The following is a 27,308-nucleotide window of genomic DNA, read 5'->3' as shown; positions in this document are numbered from 1 at the left end:
ACATTTGGGGACTGAAATAGATTATGGTCAATGGGGACTTGATCTGCTGACAGAAAGTTATATTAGTAGCCCTGAGTGATTCATAAAAATAGAATTAGATTTTATGTGGTGAATCCTGTTTGTTTTTGGTTAATTAAAAAAGTGAATCTCTCTTTTTAGTACTCCAATATTTAAGTCCTTTTTCTCTGAGACTTATTTTCCCATGGTGTTTTTTTAATGAGATACACTCATCTTTCAAAATTATGGAAATCGTTCATTTTTGCACATTTTCAATGGATAATATCCTTTGCACCATCGCCAAATATATCAAATTCATTACTAAAAATACTTTAAAGAAGTGTTTTGAAGCACCATTGAGATAGACTATAGAAAGACTTAAAATCTATATTGAATGAAACAAACATTTTTTTTCCATCTGTGATCTTCAAAATCCTAGCAAATTGGAAACTTTTATTGTTTTTTTTTTTTAATTAATATATAATGAGTAGGTTGACTTTGTCGTTGGTTGCCTGTTTCCCTTGTGGTCTACCTAATTTAAGATTTGTTTGGGACAAAAATGCCCTGCCTTGACCAATAGACTAGATAGTCACCCTAACAATGGAGCAAATGTAAAAAGCAGTTTTCCAGCAATGAAAATTTGCTGAAGGGTTTAAGTGAAGTATGTCAAATTATAATCTAGATATATATGATTTTAATAGACATCTTATAATAAGATTACAGGTCAAAATTAAAATCAATAGGGGATTTCAGAATTTCATGAAACAATTCAAGGTAATTATTGGTTACAATTAGTCTCCTGGTTACTATCCAGTCATTCTTCAGCCAGTAAGTGCAACTAACTACTCACAGTACTAGTATTCATAGCATTATTAAGCTTCTACAGTCCAAGACACATAAAATTGAAGCAAAAAGAATCACAAGTACATATTGTGGGACAGTGTTGTTATAAGATACAGGTGAATTTTTCTTTAATGTAAGACAGATCAATACTGTTGCTTTATTCTTAGGAATTATGTTATTAGATGGTCTTCCTCATGGTGGAAAAACAAAACAAAACCAAGATACAGGGAGAGGTAAAATTTGGAGCTGAAACACGTGGGGTGAAATCAGAAGACTGAAAATAAAAGAAATACTGGATAAGATGTTCTTTCTTCCATGCCCTTACTGTCATTGCCTTGTGTGTTACCTAAGCAGTTCAATTTTTTTTTGTTTGTTTGTTTCTTTCAAGCCCTAATAGAGGATATCCTAAGATTTCATCTTATGTGTTGGTCTGAATGAGAGTATATGTCAGACTTATATTAGGAAGAAAGAAAGAACTCTGTTGTTGCTTGGGATTTTTTTTCAATTTAATATAATTTAATTTAATTTTTTTTCAGTGCTCCAAAATTCATTGTTTATGCACCACACCCAGTGTTCCATGCAATACGTGCCCTCCTTAATACCTACAACCAGGCTCACCCAACCCCTCCGCCCCTCCCATCCAAAACCCTCACTTTGTTTCTCAGAGTCCACAGTCTCTCATGGTTTGTCTCCCCCTTCGATTTCCCCCAGCTCACTACTCTGCTTGGTAGACCTGGTTTCAAACTGTGTAGTACAACCCAATTCATGATAGAGCTGATCATTTCAGAAAGAGCTGCATTAAATGTGTACATTATATATGTTTATTCCAGACCAATTTCCTAGCACAGTAGAGTAAGCACAATCGTACACTCTCAGCAGTGTAAGCAATGAAACAGAATTTGTTGCTTTTTCACTAACTCACCATATTGTTCTTCCCCAGGTTGAGTGTGCGCCACAATCTGATCATGATGTTTACTCCATGGTATTCTTTCTTTATGTCATTACTATCGTATTTCCTCTTTATTTATGATGATAGCTTTCTAGATTTCCAGAGGATAAATAAATGTGATTATTTTAATGGTTAAAATACAAATTGGATGGTCAATGGAGGGCTTCTGGCTGTTTTGGATCACCAGGAGGATGTCATGGTTTAGGCCCCAGTAGGTTCATTATTCAAACAATTTTAAAGAGTACTATGAAGATAAAGACATGCCAGAAGCCTTCTGATAAATTCATGGTAGGTGATAGATTAAGATGACAAGGACATAGCTCAATGTAGACTATGTCATCCTTCATAACAGCCGTTCATATGGTGTTACTATTTCCACATATGCCTGCCCCATGTTGAGCAGGTAAAACCCATAATTCATGTAAGAAATTCCCATTTATCTAAGTACAAAAAGATAATTAGATTAAAAAATTAGATAAAGTACAAAAAGCTAAATTAGATAAAAGCACTTTTTGGTATTTCTATATAGTGTTAACATATGTATGAATATGCCGCAATGTAATTTTAGTGTAGAGTTAGTTTTTTGATAACCAAATGCTTTGAAAATTGACAACGGATGAGTAAAAAGGGATTCTGCTAAGCACACAAAAAAATTAATCAGAAACTCATTCCAAAGTTTAATTTCAATGTTCAGTTTTTTTCACAATTCATCAAGCTGACATTAAAGTTGCTCCACTCCTTTTAAAACTGAGCATTTTAACTGTTCCCTCCCCAATTACTCCACCAGCTAGATAAAGAAAGCCTTTAAAGCCCAGATCTCAGGCTTGAGGTATTTGAGTACTGTAAAAAATATATTGTAATAGAAGACATTTTTCGAGGTGGTTGTGATAAGATCTCCTCCCCCACTGGTTGTCTGCCATGCATTTCTTACAGTGTGAGGTGGAGTCTGTGTTCCCTCACACTAGAAACTGGTTGGAGCAGGGGGCCTGTGAACCCAGTGGAAGTGGTGCTATGTGACATTGAGCCTGGCTTTCCTGAGACCCCTTACTGGGATGCAGCCCTCATATGGCAAGGAACCAGGTCACATGGAGAGATCACAGGGAAGATATTTCGGCTGACAGCCCCATTATCAACTCCCAGAAATGTGAATGAGGATGCCTTCAAGGTGGCTCCAGCCACTTTGACTAAAACCACGTAAGAGACACTGAGTGAGAGTTGCCAAGCTGAGTCCAATCAACTTCCAAAGCCATGAATGGGACTGTTTGGGATGATTTATTATGCACTAGATAACTGGAAAGCATATACTTTTTAAAAAATCAGATATATTCACGTTCAAATACTGAGTCAACCTTTTGCTAGTGAGATGATGTCAGCCAAGATCTTTAATTTCTCTCATTCTGTTTATCTTACAGATGTTTAATCTGGAATACTGTAGGTGCTCAGTAAATACGTTTTCCTGCTTTCTTCTCACTGTTCTGCCTTCCCTCTCTCCTTCCCTTTCTTTCCTTCTTTCCATCCATCTTTCCCTCCCTTGCTGTAACTTTTCCTTCTTTTCCTTCCCATGTAAATTCAACTGAGTGCAGCTGCTTTTGTGGTAGACCATTTCAAACTGGAATATGTTAGCGCCAGGTGGGGATTTAATTGAACCTTTACTTAGAATGCAAGCAGACAGAATTCAGGATGCATTTTTTTTTCCCCCCAGCAAAAACTGCTGAATCACTGGTTCCAAAATCGGCATAGAATATACTCAGACCTTTCACAGACAGCATGTGTGATGTTATCAAGTGTCTTGGGGGAATGGGGTAAACACATTTTTAAAAAAGGAATGTTTGCATCAGTTCACAGTGAACGTTATCTGAATTCGTTCAGGCAAAGAATATCTTTAAAAGCTAGATAAAGGAAATGAAGGCGTGAGCAACATGTTATTTGTAGGAATGACATACATTATCTCCTTGGCAACTGCAGGGTGGCATGCAATTTGGCAATCTATGTTGTGTCATCTCAGATGCCTGGAAGTCACTGTTTCCTATGGAAACAAAGGAAAGAACAACATGAGAAAAAAGTTCTGATTTTAGTACGCTGGAAAATTATTTTAAAACCAAGGGACCAGCAGGTTTCCATGGCATAACAAAAACTCAAAATGGCTTTAAATTTTCTTTTTTTTTGGTCTTTTTAAAAATTTTAATTTAATTTTGTGTGTGTGTTTCAGAATTCATTTTTTATGCACCGCACCCAGTGTTCCATGCAATACATGCCCTCCTTAATACCCACAACCAGGCTCACCCAACCCCCTACCCCCTTCCCCTCCAAAACCCTCAGTTTGTTTCTCAAATTCAATAGTCTCTCATGGTTTTTCTCCCCCTCTGATTTCCTCCAACTCACTTCTCCTCTCCATCTCCCAATGTCCTTCATGTTGTTCCTTATGCTCCACAAGTAAGTGAAACCACATGATAATTGATTCTCTTTGCTTGACTTATTTCACTCAGCATAATCTCTTCCAGTCCCGTCCATTTTGATACAAAAGTTCGGTACTCATCCTTTCTGATGGAGGCATAATACTCCATTGTATATATAGACCACATCTTCTTCACCCATTCGTCCCATTGAAGGGCATCTTGGCTCTTTCCACAGTGTGGCGACTGTGGCCATTGCTGCTATGAACATTGGGATACAGGTGGCCCTTCTTTCCACTACATCTATATCTTTGGGGTAAATACCCTGTAGTGCAATTGCAGAGTCATAGGGAAGCTCTATTTTTAATTTTTAAGGAATCTCCACACTGTTTTCCAAACAGTGGTTGCATCAACTTGCATACCCACCAACAGTGTAAGAGGGTTCCCCTTTCTTCACATCCTCTCCAACACTTGTTGTTTGCTGTCGTGTTGATTTTGGCCATTCTAACTGGTATAAGGTGGTCAATGTGATTTTGATTTGAATCTCCCTGATGGCCAGTGATGATGAATGTATTTTCATGTGTTTGTTAGCCATTTGTATGTCTACTTTGGAGAAGTGTCTGTTCATGTCTTCTGCCCATTTTTTGATGGGATTATCTATTTTGTGTATGTTGAATTTGAGGAGTTCTTTATAGATCTTGGATATGAGCCCTCTGTCTGTAGTGTCATTTGCGAATATCTTCTCCCATTCCATGGGTTGCCTCTTTGTTTTGTTGACTATTTCCTTTGCTGTGCAGAAACTTTTGATCTTGATGAAGTCCCAAAAGTTCATTTTCACTTTTGTTTCCTTTGTCTTTGGGGACATGTCTTGAAAGAAGTTGCTGTGGCCAAAGTCAAAGAGGTTACTGCCTATGTTCTCCTCTGTGATTTTGATAGATTCCTGCCTCACATTGAGGTCTTTTATCTATTTCGAGTTTATCTTTGTGTATGGTGTAAGAGAACCAGACAAAGACCCCACCAAAAAGGAGAATTTCAGACCAATATCCCTGATGAATATAAATTTTCATCTATTAATTCCACAATGCTTTAGAATATGGACTAGTTCCAAATTTCCTTTGGCCCTGCTGAGCTTTTTATTCATGCTTTATTTCCAAATGATGACTCAAGACATTTGTATGGAACTTTCAATATACTGGTGTTTAGTAAGTCTTTCTTAAACATCAGGATCTCAGCTTATGCATATACACTCATCTGTTTATTCAACGGATCATTGTCAAGTGTTAGCTTGTGCAGGAATCGTGCTAGGTGTTGAGGCTTGCACCCTTTGCCTTATGTCTTATAATCATGCTGGCATATTCAGAGGAAGGATGGCATTTCCTTACTTGAAGTGAATCCATAATTTAGCAAGCATTCCTTTGGCCATGGTCCGAAGATCCTATTATATTGGGATTTAAGAGATAGCAGATGTGAGCCACAGCGCCACACAACACTCTTTGGGACACAGAACAATTCTCATCATGGCTTTTCTTTGGTGGGTGATTTTAGTGAATTTTCTTATGTATAGTGTCAGCTGGTTTTCATCAAGAACCTCCAAATGAATGGCTCTAAAATATTTCTAATAGTGACTCGTGCTCGATATAATTTCCTTTGGTAGGTAATTTGATGAAATTGAATGTCTTCAGTGAGGGAACCTCAGATTGCAACATAGCTGGCTGGAGTCTGCAAGTTTCCACTAATGATGAAATTCAAAGAGGTATCAACATTATAAAATGCTATAAAGGCAGTCAGAATGCTTGCAGTGGGGCTTATTGACCACAGCAGAAGAATGATATGGTTGGTAATGTGAAATTAAAGTGTGGTATCAGTGTTGCCAGGCTCACCAGTGGGGCACTGAGAATTCTTTCACAATGGCATGGCAGAGAAGGGCTTGAGATTTACTGTGGAACACGAACTTGGGTTTAGGAGTCAGTAATTTCCAAGCATGATCTTGCCTCCCATTGACTGGTTTAGTGTCTCCAAACCATTGCCTTTACTGCTTATTCTACATCTTCTTCCAGTCCCACTACAGCAGAAGGTGGGACATTTATCTACATTGTGAGGCGTATTAAAGCATGAGTGCGAGGCAGAATGCTACTGTCCACTGAAGAGTCTCACAAAAGAACCTTCTAAGCTGACCTTCCAAATAGTCATTTCAAGTGTTCTTCCAGCTTGGAAGAGTAGAAGCCATATGCCTGATTTTATCTTTTGAATATTAAAATTAACGACCAGATTTCACTTCCTGGATTTTTCTCCCATAGGGTCTTATTTTACTATGTCCTTTCTAAGAGCAGTATTTCAGCTTAGAATTTTCTTGGGTTTGTGGATATATTCATGGAAGATTTAAATAGCATTGCAGCTGTACAGAAAAGCTGTTCTAGTGTGTGCTTTGAAAATCAGCTTTTCAATAACTGATAGCTTTAGAACTATGATTGAGAGGAAAAATCCAGTCCTTGTTAAACAAGCTATTTCAGCCCTTGGCTACATGTTTCAACTGGTTTCAAGGAGAGACTCACGTTTCCCACCGCTTTGCTCCTGCAGAAGCAAGTTGGTGCCTGTGTGCCTCATACCTTTCCTGTGTAGCAGCAGAGGGGGAGGGGAAGGGGAACGTAGATCCAGGAGGGGATGCTCTTCTGCTCAATAGCAATCATCCAGTCATACTTTTAAACAAGCAGATGTATAAAATGGGAGAGGAAAGACGTTTAATTCTGGTTATCAGTTAATATTCCAGGATTGACTCATTAAACAGTTCATTAACTACTGTAGTGGCCCAGGAAGTATAATCTGGATAGAATAAATGACTGTCATCTGGTTTCCAAGTGGATTTAAATGCACTGCTTTTGGCTATATAGCTTTGCCAACTACTTATCTCCTGAGACACATTGTGTGAGACTCATTTTTGCTCTTCCGAGGGTACAGGAGGGAATGATTTTGTTGCTGATTTATTTCAATACACTTTGCTCATCATTTATTTATTATTCATTTGACTTGTTTTTACTGACTATCTCTTTGTGCTTGGTACTGTGCTAGTTAGTGGGAAAAGGAAAACACAAGAACCCTGGCGCCTCAAGGAATCCACAGTTGGAAGGGGCACTCACCCAGTATGCCACATGCTAGGCCAGGAAAAAATCTAGAATGCTGTGTGAAGATACAACAGTTCAGATTAGCATCTCTGTGGTGGCGTATTCTGATGGTGGTGGTGGATATGTCACATTGAATTTCTCAAAGGAATCCATAGCTAAGTACTACCTCTGAAAAGATCAAAGGGAGGCAAAGAAGATGGAGGAAAGAAGGCAGTTGAGGGGTATGTGCAAAGATCCAGAGGCAAGACAATACAACTGATATTTGTAGAACTAACTGAAGGCATTCTGCTATAATCCAGGTGTTTTAATGAGGTTTCCCCAAAAGCAGAACTCTGCTGCAAGGATTTATGTGTAAGCACTTTGTTTTTTGAGGTGATCCCAAGAAGCACTGTGAGGGAATTAGATGGAAAGGAAGAAAATCCAGTAAAGTATGTTTAATGAGCAAATTTCCTACTGTGTACCCATCGTCTAGGGATTCTCTCAGAGTATGTATGAAACACACCTCACAACCCACTGGTTGACGAAGAAGTGAGATACTTACTTACCAACTCTTGTCTCTTATTAATTAGGATTACTCAAGGGAGGTTAACCTTCTTGAACTTTTGGTCAAATACTCTCCCCCAGATCAAACTCCTATAGACAGGGTACACTTTAGTCAGAGAAAGGCAGTAAGCCATCATCTTGTCTGGAGTAATGTCCTGGGTAAACCAAATAAAAACAGATGAGGCACTAATAGCATATGCTACACTAGGGTAAGCTGGGGTAGTTATGAGGAGGGTTTGAGAATAATACGGAAGATGAGACTGGACTGGGACGCAGGGTGCAGATCATGTAGAGTGTTAAGTCATGTAAGTATTTTAAGTTTTTTTCTTGAAAACAACAGAGAACTAACTGAAAGAATATAAGCAAGGAAGTAATGTGATCAGATTTACAATGCATAAATATTATTTTAGTGGAGAGTAGAGAGAGGGAAGATTCATAATCATGTTAGGTCTAAGAATGTTAATAGCCTGTGCAATAGCCAAGTGTTAAATATTGATTTCTTCTTCACAGCCTCTATGAAGGCTGTGAAGAAGAATATATATATCGGAAAAATATTGAGAAAGTTAGACAGAAAAGAGTAAGGCAGAAGTGGGTAAGAATAGTTGAATTTGTGGCTTGTATAGCTAGCTGAGTGGTGGACCAGTCTTTAAGATCTACAATATAGCAGAGGGTATATATTTGTAAGGATAAATACCTTGGATTTATTAGATAATATATTTGTATGTAGATTTGACTTTAGACAAAAATGTTATTTCTGCAAAGGTAAGAAATTGGGGGCCTTCCCTCCACTCTTGTGTCACCAGAGCCAAGAATAGTGCCTGACATATAAATAAACACTCAATAATGTGTTGAATAATTAGATGAATAAGTGAGTGGATGTATGAATGAATGAATTAAATTTTTAGTATCCTTCTAGTGTATTTCAATGATATCCTTCTGGATATATGGGTCTTCAGGTTGGAGAAAAATTTGGGAGGTAGACATTGATTTTATAATATTGATATAAAGATGGTAATCCAAGTATTTGGACAGGTTTATTTACTCAAAGATTGAGAAAATTGAGTTATCTGAGAGTTGAACCCTATGGAAAGATAGCACTTTAGAATACGGCAGAAGAAGAGCATTCCACATCGGAGACTGAGAAGGGTAAGGGGAACAGGACTAAACTGTGGAGTTTATGGGAAAAATTTAAAGAAGGAAGAAGTGATCAACAGTTTTAGATGCTGCCGAGATAATAGGTAAGACACAGATTTTAAAAAATGCCTTTTGAAATAATACACAAAGAGTTTTAAGAGAAAGCTAGGAGAAGATATAAAGTAATAATGGGTTGAAGAATAAATGACAGGTGCAGAATCAGGAAGAGTAAATGTAGACACTTTTCCCTAAACCTGCCATGATAGAAAGAACAGTAACTGGAAGGGGTAAAAAACTTTAGGAGTTGAGGGAGTTGATATTTTCATTTACTTCTTTAAAATCTAAGAGAAATTTTAGCGTGTTTTATGTTGAGAAAGTGTGACTATTTTTTTAAATTGCTAATATAATTAAGTAGAACAAAATCACAGGATTCCTGATTTTATGTCTCCCTTCAAACATCCATCAGCCCAGAAAGAAACCTTTTAAAGAGGAGCCTTTAATTATGTCTTCCTGCAATTGACAGATCTGGGCAAGTTGGGTTGTAGCTAGTTCTTAGCATTGCTCCAAGGAAGGGAGCTGATTATCTCTATCTAGAAATAGGAAATAAGATGAATTTTGAGCAGAGCACAGAATGTAGTTCTCATATCTTTCCAACATTTTCTGGGGTGTACAGTATTCATTTAACATTTAGTTCTATTGAAAAATACGGTGAATATCTAAGGATAGAAATAATGGAAATTTATATTGTAATATTTTACCTCATAGGGACTATCCACATTTTTGCCTTAGAATATGAAATGATAACAATATAATATTAATATTTAACAAGTACTGATGGCTTACTGTGTTCTAAGTAGGGTGTTAAGCGTCTTATGGATACTACCCCATCAGTAACTCTAAGTGCTATTGTTATTGTCCTTATTTTACCCAAGAGAAGACTAAAGAACAGAGAGGCGAAATTACTTCTCCCAAAGTCATATAGCTAGTATTTAGCAGAATTTGAAACTTGAATCTACCTGATTTCAGAACCTCTGGTTCTGATTTTGATTTTTAACTCCTAATATCCTGCCGATAAGAATGATAATAAAGATAGATATTTGGTAACTTTTGGCTTTAAGATTCATTTTATAGATGTTTGTAGAGGGCACATTTTTCTTGCTTCCTACCAGATTTGGGGGCCATCTAGTTTCTGGCCTGCTTGGCTAAAGTGGTTGTCTTAGTGGTATTCATTAATGTGCTGATGAGCCATTTACCATAAATTGCAACTCAGCTACTGGTTCAATTCATGCTAAATTTGCAATCTGCCTTTACTGAAGTGCAAAATTGTCTTTCTTGTCATAAAGTGGTAGAACATGCAAAATAGTCTAATACCTTATTTTCTAGCTCAAGTAAGATGATCTAGGCTCAGTTTTAAAATTTTCACTTTCGATGAACAGCTGTTTCAGCGTGAGAGCCTTGTTAAATGTTGAATGGTTTTGATAATGCCCCATTGAAAACTATAGCTGATAGCATGGTACTTACTCTTCAGGACAAATCAAATTATTTCCTGGAGAAAATCTAAATGGCTTCAGTAATTTGGGGGGTCGTCTGTTTGACAATGTAAGAACTACGAAGTGGTGTCATGGTAGACCATCAATTTGTTCTGACTTAATACGCTGTTTTACTGTAGATGGAGTAGATTTGTAATGAATTGTGTTAAAAGAATAATTCAACATATGCTTTATGACCAGTTGGCTGTGCTTCCATTCGTAAAGACTAAGGAAAGGGATTGGTTTTGGAAATACAAGAGCATACACAATAGGTGGCTTAATGAGTCCTCTTCTTCTAGACACACATATGTATATGCATTAACTTTATACATAATTTGGCACATGGATTGCTGAACTTCATTAACTTTAATTACTTGTAGATAATTACATGTTTGAAGAATCATTCTCAAGTCAGAAACTAGAGCTACTGCTTATATTGATACCTTCTCTGGGTTACAACTAAAGTTGAAATTACAGTGTTTTATGCACTAGGGTGAGAAATGTTTCAGCTTTACCATATCATATACTTGAATGGTAAATTTTTGAACATCTTTTGAAAGTGCTATATTCTAACTTAAGAGAAAGTTTGTGGAAGAAAGTTGGGGCACAGCTTCCCTCTCGCAGAAGATCATCATAAAAATATTTTCATCATATATAAGATACAGATTTTGAGTGGTAGTGTTGATTCATTTTTAGAACAGTTTAAAATGTACAGGATAGCTGAGATAAAGTAATGTCTATAAGCATGTTATGACAACCGAGTACCAAAGGAGTAGTAAGAATATAAAGAAGAATGGGAGAAAGAGGAATATGTTAAAACTCGAGAAGAATTTTCGCATATACTGGAAAGGATTAATCAGAGAAAGATTTTTTGTGAGGCAAAACATATGTTTAGCTTATGCTAGAAACCAAATAAATGTAAATAAAATCAATTCTGAAGGGCTGAGCCATTTATAGTTGTTACTCACCTGGTTTGGATTTTGGGGACATATTTCAGGTAAATCCTTTTCTGCTTTCTTTCAGTCTCATTAGCATATGTATTTGCTATTGTAGGCAGAATCCTAAAGTGGTTAACAGTGTGGGTTTGGGATTCAAATCATACCTCGACCCATTTTAATTGTCTGACCTTGGCCTCTGGCACTAGGTTTTAGTGTCCTCATTGGAATGTTAATACTAGCAGGAGATATGTGAGGTTATTTGTGAAAACCTTTTAGTGTAGTGTTTGTTATTATTATTATTAGTAGTAGTAGTAGTAGTAAGTATTTAAAACACTGTAGAGATGTTGGTAGAGATTCACGGTCTCTGTCTGACAAGTGTTAGTATAGGACATTAATTATGTGAGAGTAACCCTGAATATAAAGCCTTGCCTTAATTGCCCATTTCAAAATGATTTAAGAGGAAGAAAAGAAAAGGAAGATTTTAGAGCATCTTCAAGGGATCTCAAATTTTAACTGACAAGGAAGTTTCTCAGCCTTCCTTATCCTTATGCTACTGAGAGAAATCTTGAGAATTTGTCTCCACTACCATAAGGCACTTCCTTTCTTCCACAGTCTCTCCTTTACCTTGTTTAAGCCTTACTCCTCCTTAGTTTCACTCACTTTCTCAAAGGGGCTTTCTCAGCAATCAGGCTAAATAATGTACTCCCTAATTTCTTTCATTTTCCTTTATAGCATTTATTGGTTATTATAATGTTTTATAATTCCTGAGAGAAGTTGCCAAGACTGTATTTTTTTCACTTCTGTACTCTCAATATTCAGCAAAATAACTTGAAAAATTAGGCACTCAATACATGTATGTTGGATAAATTAATAATATGGTGACTCAGTGTCTTTAATAAGTCTTTTATTGCTTATGAGCTTAATTGTGGATCTTCCAACAAGAGATGAAGCATGGCACTTGAGTTCTTTTTCCTAAAAATAAATCTATTGGAGCTATTATAAATGTTTAGATTCAGTAGGCAAACATTGTCTAATATTGTAAAGAAACTCAGCCTGTTTTAGGTAAGGTTCTTGGCTCATCAAAGTCTTTCTTACACTGCATAGCTATGATTTTACAAAGGGATGTGACTGATAATGTTTGAGCTTTGAAATGTTTCCTTTCAGAAAAAGTATACTGCAAATCTGGTCTTGATGAATTATTGCTTTTTGGATAGTGCTCCTGTTGCCTTTGCTGATGCAGATAAAATTATTACTCAGACTACTTGATATACCAGCCTCCTGTGTTTTTGGCAGGAACCTGAGTCCTTCTGGGTGGGTATTTATCGTAGCACAATTTTATTATGATCAAATTGTATCAAGTCTATAATAAGAAAAAAAGCCTAAAAGTTTCTTAAAGTAAGAAAAAAAGTATAAATGTTTTCTAAGTTCAAATGTAATTTTCTGAATATTTTAAAGCTGAAGCAAATCATTTCCATAAGATGATGTACATGACTTGAAAATAAATTCATTTGGCCACCCAAGTTAGGGATTTAAAAACTTGGTAAGATTTCCCTTGCAATGTTGAATCAGATATCTACATATATTAACTCTACTTTTAAGGATGAAAAAAAATCTTAATATAAAATGTGGAAAAGAAAAGTTATAAATTATGTTATTAATGACATTTCCCCAATATTTAAATAAATAAATGCCCTGAAATTCACAACACACAAACACACACACACGCACACATACACACACAGAGAGAAAGAGAGAGAGAGAAAGAGTCAGACATTAGAGTCATTATAGGAAAGGGGGCAAAAATATTTAGGGAAAAGTATGCAGTTGTTAAGAAGGATCTGGAGCTAAGACCAAACTAGAAGGGCAAATAAAAGCCCCAGTTAATCAAATTTCTCTGATTTGAGTGAAGAAAAGATGAAAGGAGCTCAAAAGACTCCTGAAGGAGTCCTCTATCTAGACAATCTGGACAGTTTGGAAAGAGAATGTAGATGCTCCTTGGTATATATGAAAGTATTTTTATTCATTGAGAACAACTAACAATATTACAAAGAGATCAGTGCTTAATTCCTGTCAAAGCCATCTCTATTTCTTTGCATGTCTTGTATCTTAACTCCGTCTAGGATTTGGGGGTATCAGAAAGGTATACCCACTCGGTAGAGAAGAGAGAAGAGGACAGACTAGAAACAAACAAACAAAATCTGAAACAAGAGAGCTGCAAGTTTGTTTAGATTTTGTTTATTTTTTTCCTCTGAGCCTAGTTAATATTCACTGTTTTAAAAGTCTTAAACTAAATGTGCCTTCAATTTAATTTTATTGATGTTAGAGAATTGTTTTGGTCACCTCAGGCTGCCGTAACAAAAATAACGTGGACTGGATGACTTAAACAACAGAAATATGTTCTCTCATGGTTCTAAGGCTAGAAAATCCAAGATCAAGATTCTGGCAGGGTTGGTTTATGGTGAGAGTTCTCTTTCTGGCTTGCAGACGGCTGCCTTCTTGTGGTGGTATCCGCTTTCAACACTGAGAAAGAGCTCTGTGGTGTTTCTTCTTCCTTTATAAGGTTACCAGTTTTATCTGATCAGGCCTCCATTATTATGACCTAATTTAGCCTTAATCGCTTCCTTAAAGATCCTATCTCTAATACCCTCACACCAGACGGTGGGTGGTTAGAGCTTTAATACATGACTTTGAAGCGTGACACAGTTTAATCTATAGTAATGATTAAAACCTCTTCATGTTTTTATTACTTTACCTTCTTTGACATTTGTTGCCTTCTACTATTCCCAAGTCTAGTGCTTTCACTGCTCCATTTCCTGCATCCAACTTAAGTGTGAAAAAAGTCCTTTTGACTTCTGTAATTGAAATGAAGTAAAAGAGAGTGATACTATAGTGCCAGAACAATATATCTACAGATACAATTCTTTTTAATATTCCATTATATTTAGAAAGTGGGCCAGCCAAACTAGGTTGCCAATGTTCTCATTCTGAGCCGATGTTCTACGTCTGTCTTTTCGTGGCATAGTGTGCTGTCAATGTTCTCCTCGAGATTGGATTGCATCAGTTCCTCCAGTCTTTGCTCTTTCCCTGATGACTAGTTTCTAGACTTAACTAACAGTTGGAAAGTTCCTGAAAGAGACCAGTGATCTGATATAATACAAGAGATTCCTTTTTTATGTAACCCACATCATTTTTGGACATTGAAATACTCGTGGCTGTAGTTTTTCCTGCATGAAGCATGACATAGGGTTGTGGCAGCTAATTAGTTAAGAGCATGTTAGCAGAGTGACAGTTGCAGAAGAGCCACTTAGCAAAAGTTAACTATTGTTTTTTCCTAAAAGAGATTTTTATGTTTCTCTTATATCACAAGTTATAGGATTTACTATAGTGCTAATTCTCCCATTACTGTGTTCAATATGCATTTTAATGTTGTATTTCCTCATATTTATTTCTCATTTCAGCCAAAAACATGTTTTTCATGGCTGGCTTCCTTTTATACTACAGACTGTCCCTTGCTTCAGTGTTCCTCCACCTTTCTGGTTATTAGAAATGAAGACCATATTTTTATAAAAATCCAGAAAATATCTTCTAAAAGTTTATTTACTGGGGAGCCTGAGTGGCTCAGTGGGTTAAGTCTCTGCCTTCAGCTCAGGTCATGAGCTCAGGGTCCTGGGAGCAAGGCCCACATTGGGGTCTCCGCTCGGCAGGAAGCCTGTTTCCCCTCTCTCTCTGCCTGCCTCTCTGCCTACTTGTGATCTCTCTCTCTATATCAAATAAATAAAATCTTAAAAAAAAATAAGTAAAGGTTTATTTACCATAGTGGGATTTATTTTTGAGTGATATACCTCTTTCTTTTGGGGACAGAATCTCATTATCTGCCTTCTGCTGGGTTATTTCTATATAATGCTGGTTTGATGCCTACTGTGTGCTAGACAATGTAAGTATCTTACATGCATTATTTTATTGATTCATTATGAGGAAGGTACCATTATTATTCCTGTTTTGGCAAGGATTTTGAGGTTTTAAGAGGTTCAAGAAATTGCTAGATATCTCATAGCTCGTAAAGACAAATTCAGTACTCGTATCATGGTCTCTCTGATTTGGAGGCATGTAATCCTAATTAATTAGCCAGTGTTTCCCAATTTCTGATCTCTGACGATTGGCAATAATATAGCCAATAAATAAGGCTTCCTGCAAATAGGCCTGAAGCAGTTTTTAACTAATTCCCAGGTAATTTTTATTTATTTATTTATTTATTGTTACGATTTATCGATTTATTTGAGAGAGAACAAGAAAGCATGTGCACATATGAGCAGGCGAAGGACAGAAAGAGAGGGAGAGGAAGAGAATCTCAAGCAGACTCCCTGCTGAGCACAGAGCCTATCATGGGGCTCAGTCTCAGGACCCTGAGATCATGACCTGAGCCAAAACCAAGAGTCAGATTCTTAACCAACTGAGCTTACCTATGCACCCCCCCCACACACACCCCAGGTCATTCTCATAAACACTTAGAATGACTATAATTCTGCCTTTTCATTAGTAAGCAAGAAGAGATTCATCCAAGTTAGTGTTTGCATTCGGATAAAATGAGTGGAGTGTCCTTTGTCTTCTACTCTCTCCTGGGTTACGTTGGGAGCACTGGCGAATGCAACTCCTGGAACAACTGTAGGTAACATTCTGGTCAAGTCCACTTGATCATACTGAGAGCTTCTGCTCTGACTAGTGAAAGCTCTGGCAAAGAGATTTCCTCTGCTAGAGCCATAGATTCAATATACAAAGCATTGGCAAATAAAAAGAAGCACTAGGAATCACTATGAAACAAAATTAACCACCACATTGCATATCTTCAAGAAATCCTAATATTTTAAACTTTCAGCTTCTAAACCTGTAAAGACAAAATGAATAAATTCTGTAAGGCCTTGTTCTGTGGTAATTTCAAATTGAAGACATAAATTTTTTATCCCAGTGCCTGATATCAAAAGTAGTGTTTTCATAGCTTATGGAAATGCAAACATCGAATTAAGTGCTAACATTGGGAGAAAATGAAATACAATAAATAGAGAACTGAGCATTTTCATTTCTACATTTTGTTGTTCAATGTGTGATTGAGTCCCCTGGTAACTATTTATGAAATATTTAGCATATTTATTTGGAGGGGATGTTTTTCATTTCTATGTGGTAGCATTTTCTAAAAACACTACTGATAGTCCTCAGTAAATCATTACCTTGGAGTTTAGTTTCAGCTGCTCTACCGTACTTGTTTATTTCCTTATTAAATAAGATGTGTCTGAAGTCCTGTCAGAATGGCCTGGAATAAATGTCTTTACGTTATTGGATTTTTTTAATATGTGACTCACTGATATTCTAGAAGATAAACCTGTTCATTACTAGCCTTGTTTGTTTTTAATTTGGAAGGGTTAAATTACATTTTATTAAACTTCATTAGCTTCTCAAGCAAGCAATATGAATGAGGCATGTATTCTGCAAAGCTCGTCTTAGTCACTTTATCTCAGTGCTGCTAGAGTAATAAGTGGAGATGAATATTCTTTTTGCAGTTAATAACACTTCTTTGGAAATTGTGTCAGATCACAGTCTTGATTGACGAATTGCTTGGATGTGCTCCTGTTTGCCCGTTGCTGCTTTAATTTGTTGAGGATGTTTGAGTCTGCCTCCTCGCACCTCTACCCCACCAGTTTCCTTGCTTTGGGCTATTGTGACTAATGACAAAATGATTTCAAACTAAGTCATTTTTCAGAATTCAAATGAAGTTTAGGTGCTTTCCTTGTCTGTAATCACTGAGTGTCTGCTGAATGCTGATGTTGCCACTCAAATCTCAACATTGCCTCACTCTGACACAAAATTCCAAATTTCCAAAATTCAGGGCCACGTGAGTAGTATTCCTAGTCAATTTCGTGTGAGCTAAGTCAGCAGATTTTTCAATCCATTTGTGGTATGTCACCATGGAAAATGACAACTACTTTTTATATAGTAGTCCTTGGACATCAGTACAAATGACTTGAGTGTCATTTGGTTGCTTCGCAGTAAGTAAAGTTTTAAGCCCCAAATCATTCTAATTCTGCTTTCCTTTGTGTGGGGGCTGATATATAGAGCACTGAGACTCCTAAAGCATTCTTAGACTTGGTATTGCATCAAGGTAACATACACCATGGGCGCTACCTGTAATATGCTAGAACTCTGCCCCATCAACAAAAGTTGGGTAATCTGGAGGCCAGATAAAACATTTGTGACACTTTCTTTTTCAATTTTTTTTTTTTAACTAGGAAGAAGGGGATTTTTTTTTTTTTTTAAGATTTTACCTATTTATTTGACAGACAGAGATCATAAGTAGGCAGAGAGTCAGGCAGAGAGAGAGGAGGAAGCAGACTCCCCGCCGAGCAGAGAGCCCGATGTGGGGCTCGATCCCAGGACCCTGGATCATGACCCGAGCTGAAGGCAGAGGCTTTAACCCACTGAGCCACCCAGGTGCCCCTCAATTTTTTTTTTATTTGAAAAGAATCTTGATTCCAAAATATATCCGTTTCAAGAAAATATATTAAAAAATGAAGTAAGTACCTGTTGTGTGCATTCTCCTACAGTGATTAATAAGATAGTCTTTATACTCTAGAAGCTTACTAATAGTTTTAACCAAGAATAAGAAGATTTGATCTTTGCTTCAGAGTGATAATCCTAGCGGCACACTTCATACCACTCCCTCCATTTTCATAAAGTCTCTTGCTTCTTTGACTCTTTTTTTCCAATCACCTTGGATGGATCCTACCTCTTTGGCTTAGGGTCACTTTCTTTCTCCAGGTGTATTCTTCAAGTCTATACTCAATTTCTTTGCTATTTATAGCTTATTTAATAGTAGATGTTGTGAGAATGTAATAGTATATCCAGTCTGAATATAATTTTCAAACCATCAAAAAGAGAATTAATATAAATATAAAATGGATATCAAAGTATTGTCTGACTTATTAATTAATGAGGGAAACACATAAATGGTAAAACTGGTTCAAAATCTTTTTAATGATTATAAATAGCCATTTAAAGAAATGGAGTACTACAGTAAATACTAGGTTGGTATAGAAGTGATTACTATCCTACAGGGCAACAAAACCATAACATAACCTTTGGTGGTCTTTTATGCTGGACAGGAATATGCAAGTTAACACATAACTTCAAAGTGTTTGCACTCAAATCCAATATTAAACAGTAGAATCAAATTCAAGTAAGTTCCCCTACAAGCTTAATGATCCTTGGGTGGACTTGTTAAACAATGCTCCACTGTGACATTAAAAGGACATGCTGTACTCTTTTCTGATTTCCATGTCTTTAGTCAGTTTCTAACAATGTACCTGACTGTTACAAATACTTAACTGACTCAAATAATAGGTGTTGTTTATTAAGTTCTTTAATGTCTCCTCCACATTTGTTTATCAAGAGGCTGTAAAACGTAGCAAAGCACTCTGTAAGTAACTCTCTGTATGACTTAAAGCCGGTCATAACCTCTCTGTTCTTCCTTTCTTCTACACCTAAAATGAGGAACTAGAATTTTAGAATTTCTCTCCGTTTTAAAATACTGTTATTCTTTAAGAATGGAATTATAAAGGGCAAACAATCTTAGTCCTTCAACTAGTATGTGGCGTTAGGCAACAGGGCCCCCTAATGGTCTTTGATGAATTCTGGGCAGGTCAGCCTTCTACTTCTCCCCGAAAGTTTGAGAACTTCCTGCCCACAAAAAGTTTGGCAACACCTTCTTAACACCCTTGATTTAATTGGACTTCTACAAGCCAGTGTTATCTACTGTCAAAGTAATACTGCATAACAAACAAGTATTGCAACGTTTCAGTGGCATACAATAAACATTTACTTCTGCTTTCAAGTCTATGGGTTAATTGGGAAGTTCTGTTGATCTTGATTAAGATTGGCTGGGCAGTTCATCCTCTCTTAGCTGGGACAAATTCATGTGTCTAGTGATCAGCTAGCTGTTGGGTGACCTAGGAGAGCCTCAATGGGGTGACCGGCTCTGCTCCAAAAGATCTTTTTACTAGTTTAGACCTACCTTGTTCTAGTAGTGTTGATGGCAGTGTTTTGAAGGAGAGTGGAAGTGAGGAAGAACTCTTAAGGCCAAGAAAAATGACATACCCATGACTTTCACCCCATGTTGGCCTGAGGAAGTTATAAGGAAGCTTGTGGGGAAATAAACTCCATCTCTTGATGGGGGAGGAGTGGGACATTCATATAACAAGGGGGGCATGAATATGGAGAAGGAAGAAAATTTGTTGCAATTTTTGTATTTAATCAATGATATATAGTTCATGATTCACAGTTGGGATTTCAGGAAGTTGTGAAAAGTTGCGGACCTAGAGGGAAAGAAGACAGACTCCTGTAAATATTCTTGTGCTTTCTTCTGGAGCCCACCTAAGTCACTTAGAGTTCATTTTCATCCTTTCAGGTCTTATTGTTAAAATTCGTTCAGTAGGACTAGAGCTGTGTTTAGGGCTAATTATCTCATATTACTGAAGCGAAGTCATTCTTTGTACTCTACCAAACGTTACACGAATGGTGAGATTTTACAGTCTGGCTGGTGCAAACATGCATTATTCCTGGTTTTGTGTGTTTCAGGTACTCTTTCTTCAAATCCTTTTATGGGGTTCTTTTTTTTTTTTTTTTAAAGATTTTATTTATTTATTTGACAGAGAGAAATCACAAGTAGATGGAGAGGCAGGCAGAGAGAGAGAGAGGGAAGCAGGCTCCCTGCCGAGCAGAGAGCCCGATGCGGGACTCGATCCCAGGACCCCGAGATCATGACCCAAGCTGAAGGCAGCGGCTTAACCCACTGAGCCACCCAGGCGCCCCTATGGGGTTCTTTTTGCAGCCTTGGGTAATACTTCCTACTCATAAACTGATCTGTGCTTAACAGAAGAGTCAATCAGTGGGGACTCTCTCAGAGTTTTGGAGTTCTCACTCACTTGTTTATTTTTAAATTTTTTTTAGCATATACTTCTCTGTTACTTTTTCCTATGAACTCTAGCTACCTTGACTTCCCCAGATTCTCAGCTCATGTCTTCAATTCAGGGAATCTGGCATATTTCTCCTGGATTCTCCTTTCCTGTTCTGCTGCGTGGAACCCCTTTCAAGTTTGTTTCTTCTTTCTCAAGGATTATAGTTCTATATTGTCAGATGCTCAGTGTCATCAAAAAACAATTGCTTCACATATTTTGTCCAGCTTTAATTTTTCTTGTCATTTCATACAGGAGAATAATTCAATCCCTTTTACTCCAGTCTGGTCAGAAGTAGAAGCCTTTGATTCTTAGAATTTAGTTTTAGGAAAAATATAGGTTTCTAAAGATTATGGGCAATGTAAATTTCTGAGGAAGAAAGCAATACGCAAATTTCAGATTATATTTGAAAATGTGTTTCTTTCATGCTTGTTTAATTGGTCTGCCATTCCTCTCTTCCCTTCTCTTAATATATTCAGCATTTTGCTACAGTTTGACCTTCACTATATTTTACCTTTTGTTATATTTTTGGCTGCATCATGTGTGTGGGTATGCATCTTGTCCATGACAGTGTAAGCTCTCTAAATGTGGATTTACCATATTCTTTATATTCGCTGTGTATATGACATTTCAAAATTAATGTTAATTGATTAACTATTATTCCATTCTGTAAAAAGAGACTCAAAATCTGAGGATTAATTGACATTTACAATGTGTTTTATAGAGGAAAAGTTCAGGGTAAATAATGGTATCTTTAGCTTTTATGTTGGTGTCAGTTTTGTTTTCAATTGTCTCCACCAGAATTCGGTGCCATATGTTAGACTACAATTTCTCATGAGTTCAGCTGAGCCTGCTTAGAAGACTACTCCAGACTGATGTGAAGAATACTTTCTAAACATCTCAGATCTTACTTTGGCTCTATATTTCGTGAGGCTTTTATTCTTTCTCTACTTAACAAATTTGAAGTCATAATCTACAAATACATTAGATATGGATTAAATACTTTCAGCCAACTTGATGGGCCTGGTTTTGAAAAAGGATTATATTTGTAGATTAGACATGTCTCTGTAAAATGAGCCATCAGTTCATTGTATATGATTTTATCTGTGATATTCCTGTAGGCTGGCTCCTTCTAACCACCCACTTGTGAGTTAGTCTTCTTCCTCTTCTTCCTCACCTCCTCATTTACCTTCTATTTCATGGAATGGTAAGGGTAGAGGGTATAGAAGGCAATTGCAATATACGCTTAATGTATCTTAGAGTAAACATAATTAGGAAGAAATTTTTTACAAGAAAATCATGGTATGTTCTAAAGACAGACGTGACTAGTTTGAGAATCATTTGAGCATTGTTTTCCTTCATTAGCATAGGCAATCTGTAGTTGGCTATACAGTTACTTATCATGTCTGCCAGAATATAAAAAGAATTAATTTTAATCTTTATCATGCAATTGTATTCAAGTATAGTCTTGTCCTACACATAAAATAATTTGATGGGGGGGGCGCCTGGGTGGTTCAGTCGTTTAAGCATCTGCCTTCAGCTCAAGTCATGATCCCAGGGTCCTAGGATGGAGACCCACATCTGGCTCCTTGCTCAGTGGGGAGCCTGCTTCTCCCTCTCCCTCTGCCTGCCTGCCATTCCCCTGCTAGAGCTCTGTCTCTCTCTGTGTATCAAATAATCAAATAAATAAAAAACCTTACAAAAAACAATTGCATAGAAAATAGAGAGTTCCATTTTAATTTAAATATCCTTTCTTGGTAAACAGTTTGAGTTCAGATATTTGCACAATGGTACGATGATGCTGTTTATAGGTCTAATATAATATAATGTAATTTAAAATTAATGCTCCTTTGTATTTTTATTATTGTGGTGACAATGTAAAGTGCATTAAGGTCTCCAGGTTTTATAATAATGTGTATGATTGCCTATGTAAGATTATGAAAATAAACTTCAGGGTTTTGGAAATTTAAGCTTTTTTTAAAAATATTTTTAAATGTATGTATTTATACTCTAAACTCACTGCCTTAGAAAATCCTAGAAAGTACAATACACAGAATGTAATTAATTAATTAATTAATTAAAAGATTTTATTTATTCATTTGACAGAGAGAGACCACAAGTAGGCAGAGAGGTAGTTAGTGAGAGAGAGGGAAGCAGGTTCCCTGCTGAGCAGAGAGCCCAATGCGAGGCTCGATCCCAGAACCGTAGGATCATGACCTGAGCCAAAGGCAGAGGCTTTAACCCACTGAGCCACCCAGGCGCCCCCCACAGTACACAATTTATTAGCTGTTAAAGCAATGATGTCATCACATGTTACTGTAGTCTTTGGGAAACTACTGTTCTCTCATGAGAGTAAAAGTGAAAAAGACAACTAACATCTTCATATTATGAATAGCTTTAACCTTGCGGACCCTATAAAAGAACCTCAGGAACTTCTCTTCCCCAGAGATCCTCTGGTCATAATTTGAGAACCACTGCACAAGTCAGTTAATGGTGCTGTGAAAATTAGCTCTGTCCACAGGAGGTGAAAATCAGAAGCTTAATTCACACCATACAAAAAGAAATAAATGTCAAATGTCAAATGAATTAAAAGTGGTGGGGGGCACCTGGGTGGCTGAGTCAGTTAAGTGTCTGCCTTCAGCCCAGATCATGTTCCCTGGGTCCTGGGATCAAGTCCCACATCAGGCTCCCTGCTCAGCAAGGAGTCTGCTTCTCCCTCTGCCTCTGCTCCTTCCTATGCTCATTCATTCTTTATCTGTCTCTCTGTCAAATAAATAAATAAAATGTTTTTAAAAATGAATTAAAGGTCTAAATGTGAATAAGTATAACTTCATTATCTCAGTGTAGATAGCCTGGTGATACCAAGGGGTGATGGAGAGATGGCGAGAAACCATTTGCATACACTCATGGTGGAAAGTTGAAGTAGTTTTCCTGCTTATTTAAAACATTTATTTAACATATGTAATGTTGAATAAGTTTCAAGGGTGCAAATATTCTACAGCCCAGCAATTCTACTTCAATTTATATGTCCCAGAGCCCTTGGAGTTTCCTTTTTTTAAGGAATGTCTTGTACGTATGGATGGTTATTAGTGTTATTCTGTACACAAGAGTAAGTACAGTTCTTCCTGTTTATAAAACAAACATACAAACATACAAAACTCATTGAAGGGTATACAGCCCATCACAAAATATCATTTACAAAAAAACTGAACAGGGAAGTTGTACAGCTATCATCATGAGCTATTAAACGAAAGTCAAGCCTAAGTCTAATTTACAGTTCTAAAAGCCAAATCTTTCTATAGATTTAAATTCTGATTACTTCTGAGAGTGGACAATATTTTGAAATAGAAGATTTTTGATTGAGAGTTTCCAATACATTCACGTTCTTATTTAGTTAGGCATTTTAAAATTTACATCAAGCTGAGTGGCTATAGCATGTTAATAACAGTTTCTTTTACAGAAACAACTGATTTTAATTATTTGATCCCTTTACATTTTGTATAAATCTACCTAAAATGACTTAATCAATATAATGTTTATTATACTTTTACAGAACACAAATGCCAATCTGAACATGAGAAAAAGAACAAATGCCTCGGTTCACTCTGAATCGGATGCTGGCCACAGAACTGAGGTGGGAAACCATTCGAGCAAATCCTCCTCAGTTACTCACGGATCTTCTGAAGCCACATCGCAGAGTTACTTAGCTTCCAGCCCGAACCCATTCAGCCATCCAAATGCAGCTGAAACGATTTCTGCAGCAAGAGCACCTCTATCTGCTCCTCCTTCTACTCCTGGCAGAACTGGGTATGTGTCCCAAAAGGCTTCCACCCACCGTGTGTTTGGATCAAGACTGGAGCGAATTAAGACCACCGTTAATACCACAGGGGCTCCTGGGAAGTTGTCAGCCACCACTCCTCCCCCTGCTCCACCACCACCTGGATCTGGCACAAGCAAAATAGACAAATATGCCCGCATTCTCTTTCCAGTAACATTCGGGGCATTTAACATGGTCTACTGGGTTGTTTATTTATCTAAGGACACTATGGAGAAATCAGAAAGTCTAATGTAATTTTGTTGCTAGAATGGTTTCCTAAAAGATGATGAACTTAATGCAGAATGCCTTTTTAAATGTTTTTAAAGATAAACCATTGTTCTTTATTAAAATAAAAAGTCTATGTAATTTTTACATTTAAAAAATTCAAGCCAGTTATTGGGAGAGTTAATTCATTCCTCAGTGAAGAGAGAGTGAGCCATCTTTCGTTGCAGAAAAATGATTTGAATAGAATCAATTCAGCATTCAAATTACATGAATTGCAGACCATCTTGGAAATTTGGGACAAGAGAAATAGGGCTATTAGAGATACATGGCACATACTTATGCATTGAAATTTGAAAACAGACTATGACATCTTTTCATATACACTATGAATATCAATCAACCACCCTAAATTTCCCAGTGGCACTGCCCTTAATCAGAATTGTTTATTGGATATCATATGAGGTGACCTTTGGAGATCCTGCTAGTACCTGCAAGAAAAGGACTTTCCTTGTTAAATGAAACATTTTGAAAAGGAAATGGAACAAAGCAAATACTGACCAATGAGTGAAACCTCTGCTGCATCTAAAACAAAAACAAAGACCAGGGAAGATGTATTCCCTGTCTTACGTTGGCCAAACAGGACTTACCCCTTGACTTGAAAATCTGTGCTTTGAGCCAAAGTTTAACTCATTGTATGAATTCTTTTTTACAGTAGTTTATTCAGTTATGTATTCTTAAACATATAGTTATTCAGAGCCTACTGTGTTCCAGGCACTATGCTAGACACTGTCTCTCTAGAAAAGCTCTTTCACCTTTACCTACAATATTACTTGAATAGTAGAACAGTCAGTGCATGCTCACGAACCATAAATTAGCAGAAGATGTTGCATTCTTTAATGGAAGAAATTTATTTAAAGTCTGAGAGCAAATTGAAAATATTTGTTTCTCCTATATTACAGAGGGTAACACATTAGAACTGCTTCACTAATTGACTTCAAAATATAATGAAAATGTGTACAGGTTGTTCTCTAAATGAGAAGCACTGTGTACGTAAGAGTAGAAATCTGGGCACTATAAGATCATATAAATTATTTGTTTCAAATTTGATCAGAATAGTAGGATAGAATTTGATCAGAACCATAAACTCATCAGAATTAGGAACTCAATACAAGGCCTTTTAGATGCTTTTCCCAACATAGATCTATATGGCTGGTGAAATGCTAATCGTCAGGATAGTTTTTGTGTCAGTAGTTTTATATTTCTACTTCTCTGGAAGTTGAATGTTTTGGGGAAGGGCAGTTTTTGTATGGTTTCACAACAAAGGTGAGTATTTTAAAACTAAAAAAGAAGCAAAGGCATGGAGTAGAGAATAAAAATCATAGCCAAGGGGTAGGATTCTGCTGACTCTGGTAAGCAATTTATCAGTATTTTCACGTACTAACTTTTCTTTTTAATTGGGTAGGCTTAACAACTTAATTGAATTTCTTGCATCTGTCTTATGACACTAAATCTATGTCTAGTTTTTTGTTGTGTTGCTTCCAGATTTTTCTTCTATATTTCTTTCTTCCTGATCAGGATTGTGTGAATGAATGTGTTCTGGATGCTTGGGGGAACACTTTGATAAAAATGGCTACCTTCCAAACAGAATCTCTTGTTTTTTAGAAAAGAAATCATATTAAGTATTTGCCATTGGTTTTTAAGTTGTTGCATTGCCTTGGAATGGTTGTATATGAGAACTGTAAATTGTGAAAATGCCAAATATTAATTGTGAGTCAAATCTGAGAATTCCTCTTTGGTTATCACTCTAGGTATATCCTAGAACCACTAACAATTTTAAGGCTGAAAGATGCTTTAAAAAATCATCCAATACAAGTCCTCACTTATAAATTGATGCCAGTAATATGAGGCCAAATAAAATTTGTATATGTGTATATATTTAATAAAGAATACTTGTACAAAAGCTTATCATAAGTGATTTTATGAATGTGAGTAGATTTCTAGCCTTGAGGACAATGCTTGAAATTATTATTGGAAGCTATGATTATTTATTATTCCAAGAAATGACCTTATTTCTTTAGTGAGGAATATACTCCTTGCTTATCCATTGGTCTATTCTTAAGAAATATCTTATGGCTTCCTTTTTTATTTATTTATTTTTTAATTCTTCTCCTATAAATACCACAGATTTTAAAGGGGTAAAAATTAATGATGTTAGAATTGCAGCCCAGGGATCCAGGTGAACCTAATTTTTCTTCTTTGTATGTGAAGAAGATTTTAAAATAAATCAGGTAGCCAAATAAAGAAAAAGGGCAAAATTAATTAAGGATTCTTAATTGTTAATGTGAAGAGTAAATTGACCAGAAAGTCTAATCATTAGTATAAAAAGGAATTATTTCACTTGCACATGATGTTTATAATAATAGTAATAATAATGCATAGTTTATTTTCTCTAATTGAATTTCATTATATCAAGTCATGGCTACTTTTTTTTTGGGGGGGGGTCATCATTCCTATCTTCCCAATAACTCAGAGCTATGTTAAACAAAACACTTCTGTGAAGAACCAGTCACTTTTTACCAATAGCAAATCTTACAGTAATCATTAGGAGAGCTCAGAGTCTTGACAATTTGTGAAGAAGTCTGGCTGAGAATGGTAATTCTGTATATCTTATCTTTTAAAGATGAAATTCAGAACTGTCTTACTCAGTACCAGTATCTATATCCTAGCTTTCCACTCCAAGTTGAACCTTATACGTAATTACTTCCAATTTACTCCAGGCATTACTAGGTATAATAGCGTACTTAAATGGTTAATCTGCAGTT

General features: G+C 36.5%; 1 protein-coding gene across 1 annotated transcript in view; it reads left to right on the top strand.

Annotated features, from left to right (window-relative positions):
- GABRA4 (gamma-aminobutyric acid type A receptor subunit alpha4) overlaps positions 1-26,943 on the top strand; it is a 68,098-nt gene extending 41,155 nt beyond the window's left edge. Inside the window, exon 9 of the mRNA XM_032334219.1 lies at positions 23,998-26,943. Coding sequence (XP_032190110.1) covers positions 23,998-24,516 — 519 coding nt within the window. The 3' untranslated portion in view covers positions 24,517-26,943. The remainder of the gene's footprint in view (positions 1-23,997) is intronic.
- Positions 26,944-27,308: the final 365 nt, after the last annotated feature.

Source organism: Mustela erminea, chromosome 2 (genome assembly GCF_009829155.1).
Source record: "Mustela erminea isolate mMusErm1 chromosome 2, mMusErm1.Pri, whole genome shotgun sequence".
NCBI classification, from domain to species: domain Eukaryota; kingdom Metazoa; phylum Chordata; class Mammalia; order Carnivora; family Mustelidae; genus Mustela; species Mustela erminea.
The sequence above is the reverse complement of the archived record's forward strand: the minus strand, read 5'-3'. Positions and strand labels throughout refer to the sequence as shown.